General features: G+C 48.9%; 1 protein-coding gene across 15 annotated transcripts in view; it reads left to right on the forward strand.

The window, feature by feature from the left end:
- Positions 1-16,966, forward strand: part of ASCC2 (activating signal cointegrator 1 complex subunit 2) — a 46,704-nt gene extending 29,738 nt beyond the window's left edge. For 14 of the 15 annotated variants that reach the window (XM_037878636.2, XM_043529944.1, XM_037878633.2 and 11 more), the window contains 5 exons: positions 1,375-1,494; positions 11,645-11,869; positions 14,306-14,408; positions 15,213-15,292; positions 16,227-16,966. In XM_037878636.2, the coding sequence (XP_037734564.1) occupies positions 1,375-1,494; positions 11,645-11,869; positions 14,306-14,408; positions 15,213-15,292; positions 16,227-16,398 (700 nt within the window). In that variant the 3' untranslated portion in view covers positions 16,399-16,966. Of the gene's footprint in view, positions 1-1,374; positions 1,495-11,644; positions 11,870-14,305; positions 14,409-15,212; positions 15,411-16,226 lie in introns of all 15 variants that reach the window. The other variant, XR_005222362.2, reaches the window with a different exon arrangement.
- The last annotated feature ends 653 nt before the right edge of the window (positions 16,967-17,619 follow it).

Here is a 17,619-nt window from a genome sequence, read left to right on the forward strand (position 1 = left end):
CTTAGCCCTGTACTAGGTAGTGCCACCACTTTTTTATACAGCAAACCCCAAATCCATTACCTGCAAAAGTTACTAAGTTGCTGCAGATGGCTATGGTATGGTCCTTCATGAGTAAAATCCCACCAGTCCTGCACGAAGGGAGTATTTTCAAAGAAACTAATTCAAGTGGAATTCACCCTGCAGGGCAGAGTAGTTAAATTGTAAGGTACTAGAATTGTACTCTGTGCAGAAATTGAATTTTAACCAAGGAGAAATTACAATTCAAATCCACTTTTATCAGAGTCCACAGAGCTGCCTAGCCTCTGCTGCCTTCTGTATGTTGCATGTGGGGGCTTAGGAATCATCCTCAGCAAGGGAACCCGCTTGGTTTTAGCTGCCTTTGCAGCTGTAGAATGTGCATGTACTATGGCAGCAGTTTCCAGCCGTGGTCCAGGATGCGAATGGTACGCAATGCCCAGTCACGCTCCAGAAAGGCGTTAGCTGACTGGGTCTGGTAGGTCATTCAGCAGTGATGCACTTTAAAAAAAAAATGCAATCCTTATCAGAACAGTGACTATATAAAATGGTGGTTTTGTACATAACACTCTGCTTTTTATTCTCTTTTAATCAGATCTGCTGACTTTTCTGGCACAAACTACTCTGTATTTCTGTTAGCACTGCAGAGCTAACACGGTTACGGGAGACTGGGTGGATTCTGTTTTGTCTCATGCATCATCAACAAAATTGTCAGCTAAGCGGCAAAGGCAGAATTGTAATTCCTGGTGATCTTAGAACAGAGCACAGCTGAGTTTTTTCAGATTCCAGGCTGAGTCTACAGCACCAGAAAAAATAAATGTAAAGATAATCCTCTTTTGACTTGTAAATTGAACAAATTTAATCTGGAAATATTTGAGACAGAATGAATATGGATCCATAGGGAGACCTACCTTCTGAAACCATCCTTAACAAATTATTGGGATCTCCTCTAAAGTGTAGCCCAATACATACATACAGTGTTGACTTTACCATGTCACTTTGCTGAGCATAAGCATGCTTCAGTATTGAATACTCCAGTTTTGTCCATTCTTAAAAGAAGGATTTTCTCCCTTTGCTTTCTCCTAAATGGGTTTGAGCCTCCCCATGGAGATCAGCCACATGGTTTGAGACTTCTATTCTAGACCAGCATAGTATTGGATGTTACACAGGGGCTGTGAAACAGAAAATGACTGGAGCTATTGCAATCTGATGCTGTTCAGTTTTGTACTTTGTGCTGCTATGTATGGTTAAGGGATTGATGGAGTAATGGAGATCATGGCAAGAATGCACATCGACTGAGAGAATGTGGCCCTTCTTAGCTTTATCTTAGTGGCTTCTGTTGTGTCTCCTTTCTGACAGGCAGGTGAAGACAGAACCAACCCCTCTGGTTACTTCTCGATACAACATCTTCCAGGACGATGAGTTTGATATATTCAGCAGGGACTCAGTGGACATGTCCCGGGTACAAAAAGGCAGGAGGTGCGTATCACAGCTACAATCAGTTCTTTTGGACAGGGTGGTATAAATGTCCATGGACTTACAGCAACAAATTCGATTAAGAAAATCCCATTGCAGTCCTCTGACAGTATATTTGTATGTCTGAGGCCAACTGGTAAAGTTATTTTCCTGATCACGTGTCCACAAGCAGCTAAGGCTAGAGATTTGGTTGGTTTTAACAAGAAAACATCATTGTCCCAATTTTTGGGCTGTGATCTCATTCTCGCTAGGAAATTAAAATGAAATAGTGCTGTGGTCTTTTTCTCTATTCAGCTTGTACCGTTTGACACTACAGCGCCATACTGCTTTTAACATCTGACTATGGTTTGGACTTCTATGTTTTGTTTTCTTTTCTCCATAAATTGCAAGGCCACTACTGTCACCAGTCTGAGCTCTGTGAGTCAGAAATGAGGCTAGGTAAAATTTGTTTCAAATTCAAGTACAAATATCAATAATGTCCATCTGGTTTGAAATCTAGCTCCGATAACACAATCTCAGTAATCTAGTTCCTCCACTAGGAGTTCCTGCCTCTGTTTCTCACATTGCTTAGCATGCAGTGCTGTGTCATGTACTTTGTTTGTTTAACCCAGTGCTTTTGATATTACCCTCTGTTGATTCAGGTTGTTGGGGATTTTCGCCTCAAAAGCCCAACAGAGTGGATCGATGCGTTCAAGGCATTATTCAAACATTTCTTTTAAATCAGCCAAGCCTGTGTGTGGACCTGTCTTTAGATCTATACATAGCTGGGGAATGAAAGATCGATTTGTAAATTAAACCGTCTGGCTGTGGCAGCATCAGCTAAGTTTGCAGCTCCAAGACTGTAACAAAGTCTTGGAGGAAAGGTGGGTATGCTAATACCTTTTATTGGAGGAAAGTCAGTTCCCTCCTTAAGTCCAATCAGACTGTGATTTGCAGCAGCAAGTAATCAAATTATAGCTTCTTTTACTACAAATCCTACTCTGGCTTGGCTGTGTCAAGCTGTCCTGCATATAACAATCTGCTCTTTGTACTCAAGAGAGTGAGGACCAACCTCAGGGCAGACTGTTAAGAACCAGGGCACAAACTCCAAATTGGCTGAGTTCTATACTTCGATTTCACCAACCAGTTATCAGATGTAAACTCCTCAGGCTCTATAACAGCCTAAACATGAAGTCACAGACAGTGCCCTTGCTGCCAGGTAAGACTGCCTTTGTGATAGACGGGCCCTTGCACCAAGTATCACAGCAATATGTAGGGCAGGTCCACACTTCAAATGCTGCATCAGTGCAGCTGCAGCACTTAAGTGAAGATGCTCCTACACCAATGGGAGAGCGTCTCCCGTTGTCATAGTTAATCCACCTCCCCGAGAAGCGGTAGCTATGTTGATGGGAGAAGCTCTTCCATTTGGCAGAGCGCTGTCTACGTGGTGGTGGTGGGGGTTTAGGTCAGTATAAGTATGTCACGCAGACTGTGGATATTTCACACCCCTGAATGACCTAGTTATAATGCTATAGGTCTGTAGTATTGACCTGGCCTTAGGCTGCTCCCAGTCCCAAAGGACCAGTTGCTTACCTCAGGTCAATTGCATCTTAGATCTCACACCAAAGACAACACTCATAGTCTATCCTATAATAAACTATATACAGATTTAAGAAAAAAGGAAACATGAGAGTTATTTAAAAGGTTTCAAGCAGGGGAACGTAGGTGCACACAAACACAGGTGCACACAAATTAGTTCCAATCTTAAGTTTCAAAAAGTAGTAGAAGCTTCTATAATAAGCAAGATCTCTGTGTTCTTTAGGGCTGACCCAGACTGGGCATTGGGGTTCTTTTGCTGATGCCTAGTAATCCTTGCCTGCCCCCTGCCCTCTCCTCAAGTCACAGTAGCAGAAGTTAGGGGGTTTTATTCCCTTCCCCCATCTGCTTCGAGCTGCTGCTTCCAGCGATGAACTCAGCTGGTGGGAGGAATTCACTTGTGAGACTCATCTTCCTGGGGCGGGAAGGGTGAAGAGTAAACAGCAAAGTTGTTGCTTCTGGTTTAACATTCCCCTCTGATCTGCCTGGTGTCAGTGGGCCTTCCTTGCGGGGCAGGACAGACCACCTTCTGTTGGAGACCAGCATTTCACACTAATCAGTGTCTCTCTTCTGTCTGAGACAAGGTGGGTGAGAAGTGGTCCAATATAAGGTATTACGTCACCTACCATGTCTCTCTAATATCCTGGGACCGACATGGCTACAACTACATCTCTCCTGTCTGGTGACTTACACAGTTATCAAGGCTTACAGTGCAAATGCTCAAATATTACCTTACAATCTGGGATACAGATGTTATAAGTGAGTCCAGCTACGTATTGGTCAGTATTGAAGCACGGGGATCTTGGCCTTAGTTGGCACCTGATCTGCCAGCATCACAGGCTGTCAAACGAAATTGTTGCTTGCCTCGCTGGCCAAAATACCTACCTCTGAACTGTCTAACTACAGCTGGAAAATCCCCAGACTCAGGTTATGTCTGCACCTGTACCATTACAGCAGCACAGCTGCAGTGGTGGTTTAAGTGTAGACATTCACTACAACGTCAGGAGGGGTTTTCCTATCACAGTAGTTAATTCACCTCCCTGAGAGGTGGTAGCTACACCAGGGGCTAGGTCGTCTTAACTGCATTGCTCAGGGGTGTGAATTTTCACGCCCCTGAGCAATGTAGCTGGGTTGACCTAACTTTTTAGTTTTTAGAGTAGCAGCTGTGTTAGTCTGTATCCACAAAAAGAAAAGGAGGACTTGTGGCACCTTAGAGACTAACAAATTTATTTCAGCATAAGCTTTCGTGAGCTACAGCTCACTTCATCGGATGCATGCAGTGGAAAATACACAGTGGGGAGATTTATGTACACAGAGAACATGAAACAATGGGTGTTACCGTACACACTGTAACAAGAGTGATCAGGTAAGGTGAGCTATTACCAGCAGGAGAGCGGGGGGGAGAAAACCTTTTGTAGTGATAATCAAGGTGGGCCATTTCCAGCAGTTGACAAGAACATGTGAGGAACAGCTGGGGGGGGGGGGGGGGGGGGGGGGGGGGGGGGAATAGTTTTACTTTGTGTAATGACCCATCCACTCCCAGTCTTTATTCAAGCCTAAGTTAATTGTATCCAGTTTGCAAATTAATTCCAATTCACCAGTCTCTCGTTGGAGTCTGTTTTTGAAGTTTTTTTTGTTGAAGAATTGCCACCTTTAGGTTTATAATCGAGTGACCAAAGAGATTGAAGTGTTCTCCGACTGGTTTTTGAATGTTATAATTTGTGACGTCTGATTTGTGTCCATTTATTCTTTTATGTAGCGACTGTCCAGTTTGGCCAATGTACATGGCAGAGGGGCACTGCTGGCACATGATGACGTATATCACCTTGGTAGATGTGCAGGTAAACGAGCCTCTGATAGTGTGGCTGATGTGATTAGGCCCTATGATGGTGTCCCCTGAATAGATATGTGGACACAGTTAGCAACGGGCTTCGTTGCAAGGATAGGTTCGTGGGTTAGTGGTTCTGTTGTGTGGTTGCTGGTGAGTATTTGCTTCAGGTTGGGGGGCTGTCTGTAAGCGAGGACTGGCCTCTCTCCCAAGATCTGTGAGAGTGATGAGTCGTCCTTCAGGATACGTTGTAGATCCTTGATGATGCGTTGGAGAGGTTTTAGTTGGGGGCTGAAGGTGATGGCTAGTGGCGTTCTGTTACTTTCTTTGTTGGGCCTGTCCTGTAATAGGTGACTTCTGAGTACTCTTCTGGCTCTATCAATCTGTTTCTTCACTTCCGCAGGTGGGTATTGTAGTTTTAAGAATGCTTGATAGAGATCTTGTAGGTGTTTGTCTCTGTCTGAGGGGTTGGAGCAAATGCGGTTGTATCGCAGAGCTTGGCTGTAGACGATGGATCGTGTGGTGTGGTCAGGGTGAAAGCTGGAGGCATGTAGGTAGGAATAGCGGTCAGTAGGTTTCCGGTATAGGGTGGTGTTTATGTGACCATCGTTTATTAGCACTGTAGTGTCCAGGAAGTGGATCTCTTGTGTGGACTGGACCAGGCTGAGGTTGATGGTGGGATGGAAATTGTTGAAATCATGGTGGAATTCCTCAAGGGCTTCTTTTTCATGGGTCCAGATGATGAAGATGTCATCAATATAGCGCAAGTTGAGTAGGGGCGTTAGGGGACGAGAGCTGAGGAAGCGTTGTTCTAAGTCAGCCATAAAAATGTTGGCATACTGTGGGGCCATGCGGGTACCCATAGCAGTGTCGCTGATTTGAAGGTATACATTGTCCCCAATTGTAAAATAGTTATGGGTAAGGACAAAGTCACAAAGTTCAGCCACCAGGTTGGCCGTGACATTATCGGGGATGGTGTTCTTGACGGCTTGTAGTCCATCTTTGTGTGGAATGTTGGTGTAGAGGGCTTCTACATCCATAGTGGCCAGGATGGTGTAATCAGGAAGATCACCGATGGACTGTAGTTTCCTCAGGAAGTCAGTGGTGTCTCGAAGGTAGCTGGGAGTGCTGGTAGCGTAGGGCCTGAGGAGGGAGTCTACATAGCCAGACAATCCTGCTGTCAGGGTGCCAATGCCTGAGATGATGGGGCGTCCAGGATTTCCAGGTTTATGGATCTTGGGTAGCAGATAGACCTTACCTGATCACTCTCGTTACACTGTGTATGGTAACACCCATTGTTTCATGTTCTCTGTGTATATAAATCTCCCCACTGTATTTTCCACTGAATGCATCTGATGAAGTGAGCTGTAGCTCACGAAAGCTTATGCTCAAATAAATTTGTTAGTCTCTAAGGTGCCACAAGTACTCCTTTTCTTTTAACTTTTTAGCGTGGACCTGGCCCCAGGTTATCCCCCATCCCTCCCATCGCCATTCACCACATTCCACTGATCAGAGCACCAACAGACATCACATGCATGTGAGACTCAGCAATGCTCTGTGTCTTCTCCCAAACCATTCCCTGCTGGCTGACCTCAGCTATGCCAGTGGACACCAACCGGTCGATCGCAGTCGACTGGTCGATCCTAGAGGATCTCGCAGTCGATCGTGATCTCTGGTGGTGCAGCGGGGTGGCACTAAGGCAGGGTCCCTGCCTACCCTGGCGCCACGCCACTCCTGGAAGCAGCAGCAGCCAGCGCGGCCCCAGGGGCGGGGGGGCAGGGGTCTCCCTCTGCGCGCTGCTCCTGCCGGCAAGCACCGCCCATTGGCTGGGAAAAGGGAGCTGTGGCCAATGGGAGCTGCGGTGGCGGTGCTTGTAGAGGGGGAAGCGGGCGGAGCAATGTGCCCCCCCGCCCCACCAGGGGCCCAGGGGTGTGTTGGTCCCTTCCAGGAGCAGTGTGGGGCCGGGGTAGGCAGGGACCCTGCCTTAGCTGTAGCCATGCTGCACCACTGACCAGGAGTCGCCGGAGGTAAGTGCTGCCCGGTGGGAGGCTGCACCCCAGCCCTGAGCCCCCTCCCAGAGCCAGCACCCCATACCCCCTCCTGCACCATGAACCCCCTCCTGCATGCCAAGCCCCAGCCCTGACACCCCTCCCAGAGCCAGCACCCCATACTCCCTCCTACACCCCAACCCTCTGCCCCAGCCCGGAGCCCCCTCCTGCACCCAAACTCCCTCCCAGAGCTTGCACCCCTCACCCCCTCCTGCACCCTAACTTCTTGCCCCAGGCTCAGCCCAGAGCCCCCTCCCACATTGCGAACCCCTTGGCCTCGGCCCCAGCCCAGAGCCCGCATCCCCTCCCAAACCCCTATCCCAGCCTGGTGAAAGTGAGTGAGGGTGGGGGAGAGCGAGTGACGGAGAGAGGCAGGGATGGATCCTGGGTTGCCCTTAAATTCAAAAAGTGATCTTGGGTATAAAAAGTTTGGAGACCACTGAGCTAGAGCCATTCTTTTCCCACCTGTTTGTCAGCACACGTCTTTTGCTCATCTCAGCCCCTTCACCCTCCACCTTGCGGAGACAGCTCAGATTTCTTGTGCCCTGCTGCTCCTTTGGTTCCCCATGTTGCTGTGGCCATCACTCTGCTCTCCTGGCTGTGTCTTCACTGCAAAATAGGTGTGTTTTTTAGATCAGTTAAGCTAAGGCTGGGAGTTTGTCACGGAGGTCATGGATTCCGTGACTTTTCATGACCTCCATGACTTCTGCAGCAGCCGGTGTGCCTGGCTCTGGGGCAGCTTAGGCAGCCCTTGCGCCGGGTGCACTGGCCGCTGCTGGGGCAGTCTCGGGCCCCCGCACCCCACATCTCTTCCCCACAGCTGAGTTTGGGTGTGGGGGGGCAGGGGGTTGGGGCAGGGTGAGGCAGGCGCTCGGTGGCTCGCCGGAAGCGGTGATATCCCCCTCGCTCAGCTGCTCGGCGGAGGCGTGGCCAGGTAGCTCTGTGCGCTGCCTCCGCCCAGAGCACTGGCTTCGCAGCTCCCATTGGCCGTGGTTCCCCTGCCCCCTCCCACACCCAAACTCTACTGCTACTGGGGTGGGGGGGAGAGGAGGCGCAGAGCCAGGTAGGGAGCCTCGCAGCCCCACCAACTTCGCCCCCCCAGCACCAGCGCGGGTCCTCGGCCACGCACCGCCACCTACGTCTCACCCCCAAACAGCTGGACCGCCCTCCCAAGGGGCCCCTGGGCAAACACCCCCCCCCCCCCAAGTTTTTTTCACTGGTGTTTTTAGTAAAAGTCATGGACAGGTCATGGGCTGTGAATTTTTGTTTACTGCCCGTGACCTGTCAGTGACTTTTACTAAAAATACCCATGACTAAAACGTAGCCTTCGTTATAGCCCTTTTGATGTAAAATCCAAGTGAAGGTAGCTTTTGGTAGCTAGTTGGGATCACCCATATGCCCTCCACCTAGGGTTGACCTTGGCTTGGTACGTCAAGGTAAAAAATACAATGTCTTATCTTCACTAGGAATTTATATCGAGATAGCTGTTTTGATGCCAAAACCATGCCTGTTTCATGGTGAAGACAGCCTCTGCCTCCCCTGGTCTCCTTGTCTTGCAGGCAGAAAACTTGATACTTGCCCAGGCTTCTGAGCAATAGGGTTTTCTCCAGCCTCATCTGAGGCCTGATTTGGGTCTCAAAGATCTGTACTCTTTGTGCCTCCCTCCTTAAAACCAGAGAGATGTAATTGTGGTGCTTGCTCTTTATCTAATTAGAGTTCTGTTGTTGTTGTTTAACATGATATTGCACCTGAAGACCACAACCTGGCTGGGCCCCATTGTACTAGTTCAGGGGTGGGCAGACTTTTGGCCTGAGGGTCACATTGGGGAATAGAAACTGTACGGCGGGCCAAGAATGCTCACAACATTGGGGTTGGGGTGCGAGGGGGGGTACAGGCTCTGGGGTGGGGCTGGGAATGAGGAGTGTGGGGTGCAGGAAGGTGCTCCAGGCTGGTATTGAGGGGTTTGGAGAGTGGGAGGGGGATCAGGGCTGGGGCAGGGGTTTGGAGCGTGGGGAGAGGCTCAGGGGGTGCAGGCTCTGAGTGGCGTTTACCTCAAGCTGCTCCCGGAAGCAGTGGCATGTCCCTTCTCCAACTCCTATGCGGAGGCACGGCCAGGCGACTCTCTGCTGCCCCGTCTGCAGGCACCGCCCCTGCAGCTCCCATTGGAGCGTGTAGGAGCTGGAGTGGGGCCATGCTGCGACTTCTGGGAGCCGTATGGTGCAGCCCCGACCCAGCCCCAACTGTAGCAGGGCCAAGCCGTGACATTGATGAGAAAGCTGCTAGTTGCTCAGGCTGTTACCCCGGGGTGGATGGGGACTTCTAGCTAAAGCCTCGTTGCCCCCTGGGCTCCTGGCTCCCCGCTCCCAGACGGGCTGTGCCCTCCCAGCTCTTCGCTGGGAGCCCAGCTACACTGAGGCTCCCTGCTGGGAACCTGGCAGCTGTCTAGGCTCCAGGCTCAGAGCTCAACGGCGGGAACCCGGGTGGCTGTCTTACTCCCAGCGGGGAACTGAGAGCCTGGGGGGCAGCCGGGGTCCCAGTGGGGAGCAGAGAGCTGAGAGCCCAAGGCAGGACAGCTAGGCTTCCAGCGGGGAGCTGTGAGCACAGGGGGGCAGCTGGGGTCCCAGCGGGGAGCTGCTTGTGGAATTGAGAGCCCAGGCTCTCAGCCCTTCTTAAGTTGGTGGAAGCACTCCTGGTGAGGATGTGTACGGACAGAAGGAGGGCAGTGTGGACATGAACCACCACAATAATTACTGTAGTGCTTGTAAGTTGACCTATGTTAGGCATGGTCTACACTTAAAGGTTAGGTCAACATAGCTATCTTAGTCAGAGGTGTGAAAAAACCACCCCCGGACCGACACAGCCATGCCAATCTAACCCCTATGGTAGATGCAGCTCTGGTGACTGAAGACTGGATATGTTGATGGAGCGAACTTGGTTCGGGGAGGTGGCGTCCCTACACCGAGGGAGAACCCCCTTCCGTTGGTGTAAATTGCATCTATGGTATGGTGCCATGCCAGTCTAGAGCGGCGGACGCAGCTCTGCTAGTACAGTCTGCGTAGTGCAGACACAGCCTCGCGTGCTTCAGTGCAGCTTTGTTGCAAAGCCATCAGGTCGTCTCAACAGAAAACAATTCTCAAATGCTTAGTCAGCCTCATTGCTGAATTCCAGCAGGAGCTCCCAGCCCATCCTGCACAGTACACGTCAGTAAAGCCAAACATTTGCAGGGTCATTTCGAACTGATTGTAACTAAATTTAAGCACAGCAACAGAAACAGTGGTAGAAGCAGTGATTCATGGAGTAAGGGGAAGCAAACATTATCTAATTTGGGGATTCTGAATAGGAATGGAATTGATGGTCAGGGCAGAGGATGGCTTTCCCTACGTTTGCAAGAATGTCACAGGAACCTGGCAGTTCTTGATATACCTGTTCATCAGACAGGTTCCTCCACAAGTAATATGAAGAGACTATGCAGATCCTGAATGAATTCTGGATTCAGATGTGAATTCCTCCTCAGGCTTTGGGAGCTGCAGGTTGTCCCGAGTAGACTGAGAAAGGGATTTCCCCATAAGTCTGCAGTAAGTTCTCATATGTGGTTTACAACCTCAGCATCACAAGGTCTTGATCACTGTACAGGATCAGTGGGTGCTCAGCATGTCTGAAAATCCGGCGTGAGGTATCGGGTCCCCGTGCAACTGAGGCATGCTAAATCAACGGCTGTATTTGAATATTGGCTGTACCTCTGTGTCTTGATTTCCCTATCTATAATATAGGTCTAACTCTAATATTACTTGCCTCACAGGGGTTGGATGAGGCTTAATTGATGGGTATTTAAGTGATTTGAGATATTTAGATGAAGTGCAATAGGAACGCAAAGTGGTGTTATTGTGGGGCTCTGATTTCCTGGCTGAGGCAGATCTCCCTGCTTGGTGGTTTTTTCTGCTGTCCTTTCCCCTCTGAATCCTGCTTTTCTAGCCCCTGTTTAGTGCAATACTCATCATCTCTCTGTGTAACCTTGTGCGCTCCTCATCTGTTTGTTTGTATTCAGCTGCTTTCTCTCATCCTACGCTTAGGCTGGAAGTTCTTTGACTTGAGGGAGGTGTACAGCACCTAGCATAAAAGCAGTGCTGAGCCCTGGTTTGTGCCTTTGGGCGCTGCTGCCATACGGATACTTCACCACCATGAACCAGTGCTGCTGCAGCCTGGTGTTAAAGGGCACTATGCACCTGGACATGGTGCCACTCAGCTGCGACAAGTTCCAGGCCCTGACCACTTGTAGTTTTTCTCGGTCCATGGTACTTTTGGCGAGAGTTTGGTCCTGGTCAACTTCCAGCTTGAGTAATTGCATTTGGCCATTCTTAAAATCTCCTCTGCAGTCTCCGCCAGAGGTGGCAATCTCCATTCCTGTTCTGACCTGTTGCACAATCTTGCTGGGTGCTGTTAACAGCTGTTGTGTTCAAACCAGAAGTGGCTGTTTTCATTAGTGGGTCAAATGATCCTTTTGCATCTCCGATACTTACCTCAGGAGGGGAAGCAGTGAGGCTTATGTTTGTGAGCTTCTTTGAGATGAAAGGTGCTAGAGCAGGATGAATAAAATGTAATCACCAGATGGTGCTTCAATTTCCATTTATTTAGAGTTGCTCTTTACAGCTAGATTTTTTTTAAACTGCCTTTATTTCTTTCTGCCCCCTCCACCGCCGTGCAGGAAGGACAAAGATACGACAAAAAGTTTACTGAATGACAAGCGCCTGATAGCTGCGCAGAAGGAACGCTACAGCCAGTACAGTGTGATCGTAGAGGAGGTCCCTGAGCAGGAGGGGGAAGCCCAGTTCTATAGGGTTGACTATGAGGATGAATACGACGACACCTATGACGGCAACCAGGTGGGGGCGAACGATGCTGACTCAGATGATGAGCTGATCAGTAGGAGGTGGGTACAGCATCTTTGGCCAGCAAGGAGAGGATGGTTGGTGTGTCCTGTAAGCCACGTGTCTGCACACTGGCACAGAGCCTGGGTGAAAAGGCTTGTCCTGCACACAGGTCTCCACTGCCCATGCTTCTGCTCTCACCCCAGACAGAGGGGCTCGGAGACACCTCTCTGCTCTTTCTGCTCCCAGCCTGGAGGAGGGGTTTCCGGGTCTCCCCTTTCCCCTGCTGGCCAGGAAGCTTCTCCCAGCCATGGGAACAGGGAGTTGTCATGCTCCCCCTTCCTCCTGTACCCCTTCCCTCTCTCCATGTGTGGAACCAAATGCTGCCGGAGCTCAGTTTTAAAACCCGAGCGGGAGGCTTTGCTCAGAGAGGTTAAGCTTGCACTGAGAAAGTCCTTCACTCTGCACACAGAGGGGAGCGCTGGTCATTGGGGACAGATGGTGTGAACTGGCCTCTTATACCTGTTTCTCCCCCCACCCCAAGGCAGAAAAGCCACTGGGCAAACAGTAAGAAAAAGCTGGCCCCTGTTCTTGCTTGTTTGGCAATTCCCTCCCCCCTTGGGCACAGGCTTTTCTGTGATCTAGTGATTAGAGCATGCAACTGAGAGTTCTGGGCTCCACTCCACTGCCTCGGCATGTGACCATGACCTCTCTGTGCCTCAGACTCTCCATCTGCAAAATAGAGCTAATACTGAGCTGGCTCCCAGGGTTGTGAGGGTTAGCTGAGGTTTGGAACTCCAAACATTAATTCTAAGAGCGTGGCTAGAGATGCGTTGGGAAAAGGAATGAGATTTTGACAGACAACCAAGTATGCACACCCACTCTTTCTCCCTATATCTCCATCTTTTGGAAGCTGTAAGCTTAACATTTCTCTGTGATTTACAGAGTAATTTTCCATCCAAAACAGCATTTTCAGGAAGCAGGAATTGTAAGATGTTAATAGACAGAGCTAACCCCATTTAAAAACAAAATATTGCTCTTCTCTACTTTTTTCTTCTTCTGGAATCTTCCTAAAGAGTTCTAGAGACTTGAATAAAAACTTTCTTACAGTTCACCTGTAACACCTTGGGGCTTTGTCTTCAGAAGTTGTGAGCACCCACCCTTCCCACTGGCTTTTCTGGGAGGTCTGAGGGTGCTCAGCACTTCTGAAGACCAGGCCTGGGCGTCTGATGTAAAACCAAGGCTGTTGTGCTTTTGATTGTAAGTTTTAATTTCCACAGATTTAAAATCAAATGGAATCCTTTAGAAGAACTACATTAGAGCCAGAAATAAAGGGATAGTTTTTCTCTTCTTCGCTCCAGGCCCTTTGCACCGCTTGAGATGTGCCAAGGGGCCATAAAGCCAGTGGGTTTTCTCCTGTGTGAAGGACTCCCCAGCTGGCGCAGTGCCAGCATAATGGGTGCAACTGAGGATCAGTGGGATAACCTCTGACCAATCGCAGCAGTTTTAAAGTGGGGACTGTTTTGAGCAGATACCTGATTTTAATATGGTGGCGCACAAGGTGAGCTGATATGCCTACATACAACCCCCAGCCCCATCGCTGTCTGTGTGCTGAGGTCTAGAGAGAATTAACCATCAAATGCCATTGCTCTTTGCACAATGCTTTCTGGGTGGTCTCCTAGAGGAAGGCATGTTTTCTTTTGTGCAGCTCTGTTGTCCCTTGCATGTCTCAAGTCTTTCTGCCTTTCTCCTCTCCCTTGCAATTCACCCAGTGCATGAAATGCCATCCTATCCCTGCCTCGAGGTGGCACTGGATAGTAAGTGTTTTAAACTCCCTTTTTAATTTAGATTTGACAGATGTGAAAAGAACATTCTACAGGGAACTGAAGATGTGCATGTATAAAAAGGGAGAACTAAACAAAATACACAGCCCCAAGTTCAACTTGGGGTAGTGTTGCTGCCTGTCCAGGTTTTCCCAGGATCATCCCTTTTCTGAGATAGCTGTCCCAAGAAATCTGTAAGGGAGCTCAGTACACACAGCCAGCTGGCCAGTTTTATGGCCTCAGGATCATCCTGGATGTCTGGATTTTTTGTACATCAGAGGTGGCGCATGGGGGAGATCTCCATTGACCTCTGTGGAATGACAATCGGGCTGCGTCAGTGTAAATGATCCTACAGGTGATGAAGTATTAAATATGAAATCAAGGATACACGTTCCACTAAGACACTTTTCCCTATTAGTCTATATTCACCAATTGCAGATCTCCCGGAAGTCATTGGACCATGGCAAATTCGTCATTGGCTGCTCTCTTTCTTTCTAGATTTGCTAATTCAGTCCACTTGCTTTACAAATTAGGCAGGTCCATAAAAGCTGTGGATTTCACTTCTTGAAAGAACTGCCCTTCTGTAATTCAGAAGTGTCTTTAAAATATTCTAGTATCAGAATTGCCCAGATGAAATAGTACTGAATCTGTCACCTTTCTCTCTCAAATTCCCAGGCCATTTACCATCCCTCAAGTCCTGAGACCCAAAGGACAAGAGGAGGAGGAGGAGGAGGAGGAGGAGGAGGAAGTGGAGGAGACTGAAAAGGAAACAACAAAGGTTACTAGCTTAATTTGTAGGCTGATGGGAATTGGCACTAAGTTCTATTGTGTGCCCTGTCTATTTCACCTGCTGAAGCCCTGACCAGTGACAGTGTGGAAAGGGTTTAGTTTTCCAGAACATGAATCTGTTCGCACAGCATTGAGGCAGCTCTGCTTTTCTGGACTGTGAGGTGTCCCCCGAGTACAATTGCCCACAGCCTCCCCACCTAGGCATGTCACATGACTCTCACTCCTTGGAGCGGTGTGCATGCCTCTCTGGAAGAGAGGACAGTGTGTGTGGGGGCAGAGGGGAGGATCGTTAAGGCTCTATTATTTTTATGGTTGTCATGGATTTAATGGAAATTGGGGGGGACGGATAGCTCAGTGGTTTGAGCATTGGCCTGCTAAAGCCAGGATTGTGAGTTCATCCTTGAGGGGGCCATTTAGGGATCTGGGGCAAAAACTGGGGATTGGTCCTGCTTTGAGCTGGGGGTTGGACTAGATGATATCCTGAGGTCCCTTCCAACCCTGATATTCTATGATTTGGCTGTGATGGCGGGGGGGCTAAAATTTCAATGAAAACACTTGCAATTCAAATTTTTGGATGCTTTTCACTTTGATTAATTTGGCATCTCACCTCAGTCGCTCCCTGTCACTGATCCTGGGGGACTACTTGGCTGTAATTAATAACTTGAGCTGAGGGATGCGGGGGACTCTCCCCACACCAGATAGCCACAAGAAGTCAGGCTTGTGTAGCTCCCCAAGTCGTGCTGAATGCTGGTAAGACGATAATGAGATTAAAAACTTTATTTCCATCCCACAGCAGGACCATTTTGTGCAGGACCCAGCAGTGCTGAGGGAGAGAGCTGAAGCCAGACGGATGACTTACCTTGCAAGGAAAGGGTAAGACAGAATCCCTCTCCATGGGTGAATCATGGCTCCATTGAAGCCAGTGGGAAAACACTCCGACTGTTACACCTGGTCAGAATATTCCTGCGTCCCCAGGGCTCCAGCCACAATGGTATGTTGCATCTTGAGTTGACGAGAAGCTCCAGGTCTTAGGCTATGTCTACACTGCACTTTCATCATTAAAACTTTTGTCACTCAGGAGTGTGAAAAAAACAACCCCGAATTACAAAAGTTTTAATGACAAAAAGCGCCGTTGTGGACAGCGCTTTGTTGGTGGGAGACGCTCTCCCGGGGTTGAAGCTGCCGTCTGTTGTTGGGGGTGGTCTTGTTTGGTCGTCAGGAGAGCGGCTACACGACGTACCTTACAGTGGCCGCACTGTGGTGAGGTGTTCAGGGTACACATGGCCTCAGGTTTGCTTTCAGAAATGACCGTCCATCTTTTGAAAAGGTTGCTGGGAGTGACCCATTTCCAACATCTTACTCAGCTTCCACTTCGCTGCCTAGAGTGCAGCTACACCAAGTGGCAGGGATGCCTGGCAAGTCCCCTCGCTGGCACAGCAATGCTACGGCTGCAGTTATATGGGGGAAGGGAGAGCAGGAACCTGCATAAGATTAGTAAGATTTTGGGGTACAGGAGCTTTCTAGATCCTCAGTAACTACCACAGGGGATGTCTGGACAGTACAAGGCTTCAGTGCAATATCTGGCTGGCTGCTGGCATGCTAAAAGCAGGAAGAGGGAGCTGTCATCACATGGCTGGTGGATAATGTTCAGATACTATAGAAGCGCTGCATAGCTCACTCATCAGGGGAGATGGCTGGGTGAATGGACTCCCCACAGGATCCTTTGTCTTAGAAGGAGAAATTAGATTTGTGATCCTGTGTGCCTTGTGCAGAACTTGTGTGATTCCCATTTTTATCTATACTTCAGGTACAAGTATGACAACACCCCGGCTGTTGTAGGGAATGTCAAGGGGCATGGACAGAGCCGGGATACAGTCCAGGAGCGAAAGAAGAAGGAAGCCAACAAAGGGGCAAGAGCTAATCATAACCGCCGAGTCATGGCTGACAGGAAACGGAACAAAGGCATGATTCCTTCGTGAGGGACTCTTAGCCCAAGGCATTGCGTTGGATTCAGGCCTTCACTTCTGAGGGCCTCCTGATCTTAAGTTACGGTGCAACACCCAGCCCTGCAATGTTAACTGGGATCAGCCAGCCCCTGGGAGAGCTTTCCGTTTACGAATAGGAACTGCCCCTCAGGCAGGCTTGCTGCTGTGCTAGTTGTCAATACAGCTAATGCAGCAACCGCCATTCAGGATTTTTTAAAACTATTTGTAATGATTCTGTGAGAACTTTATTTTCATATAAGAAACATCCCCCCACCCCCACCTGCCTGGGGCATCCCGTCAGCACAGCTAGGGGCACTTAAAACGAGCACTACGACTGGCAGAGTGAGGTTTGCTGGCGCCATTAGCTACAGCTGCCCACTCCACACGTTGCCTTATCCTGCAGGAGACGCATGGGGTGCGTAGAAACCAACACACAACGGCCCATTCCTGTTGCCGACAAAGCCCTAGGAGTTCAGCTGTATGGTGATGTACTTTAAATTCCTCTCCCTCCAGCGAGAAATGTATGTAAAAACATGCAGATAAAGAATTGGAATCTTTTGGCTTGGTGTTTTATACAGTTTCCGTCAATGAACCCTATCTAATTTAATCTGTCTATATCTGTTAGCAGTGAACTATCATATGTCTGCAGTTAGGAGCTTGTTTAATGAAGTGAGATGTGCAGTGGATATGCCTGGACCAAAGCCCCTTTGAAATGCATTCATTATCAAGGCAGCTAAAGCATGATGATTACAGTATGCAAATGAGGGGAAGGCATGCAGTGATTTGCGTCTGCAGTCACAGTCCCCATAGCTACCTGTCGCCACTCGTTAAGCAGAACAGCTCAGATCATACCTGTCATGGGGACTGCTATGAGCTAGTAGTAAATAGCAATCTCTGCCTGCTGACAGAGGGCTCAAGAGAAACAATCTTGTCATAGAAAACATCGCTTCTACAGAATGAGACTGTTCCTCAGGTCACTTTAATCTATTTGTAAGGTGCTCAGATACCATGGTGAGGGCTACCTTACAAGAGCCTAGACAGACATTGGAGATTGCGCTAGCTGTCTGTGATACAAATATCATTAACAGTTGTCACTAAATATCTGCACATTTAAAACGTGTTCTGCTCACCAGCATGTAAACTTATACTGTTTATTTTCAAATGTAGGATGAGTACATTAGCTCCCCACAAAAACAGGTAACAAATGGGTTGTGG

The sequence above is a fragment of the Chelonia mydas genome, chromosome 15 (assembly GCF_015237465.2).
Source record: "Chelonia mydas isolate rCheMyd1 chromosome 15, rCheMyd1.pri.v2, whole genome shotgun sequence".
In the NCBI taxonomy this organism is placed as follows: domain Eukaryota; kingdom Metazoa; phylum Chordata; order Testudines; family Cheloniidae; genus Chelonia; species Chelonia mydas.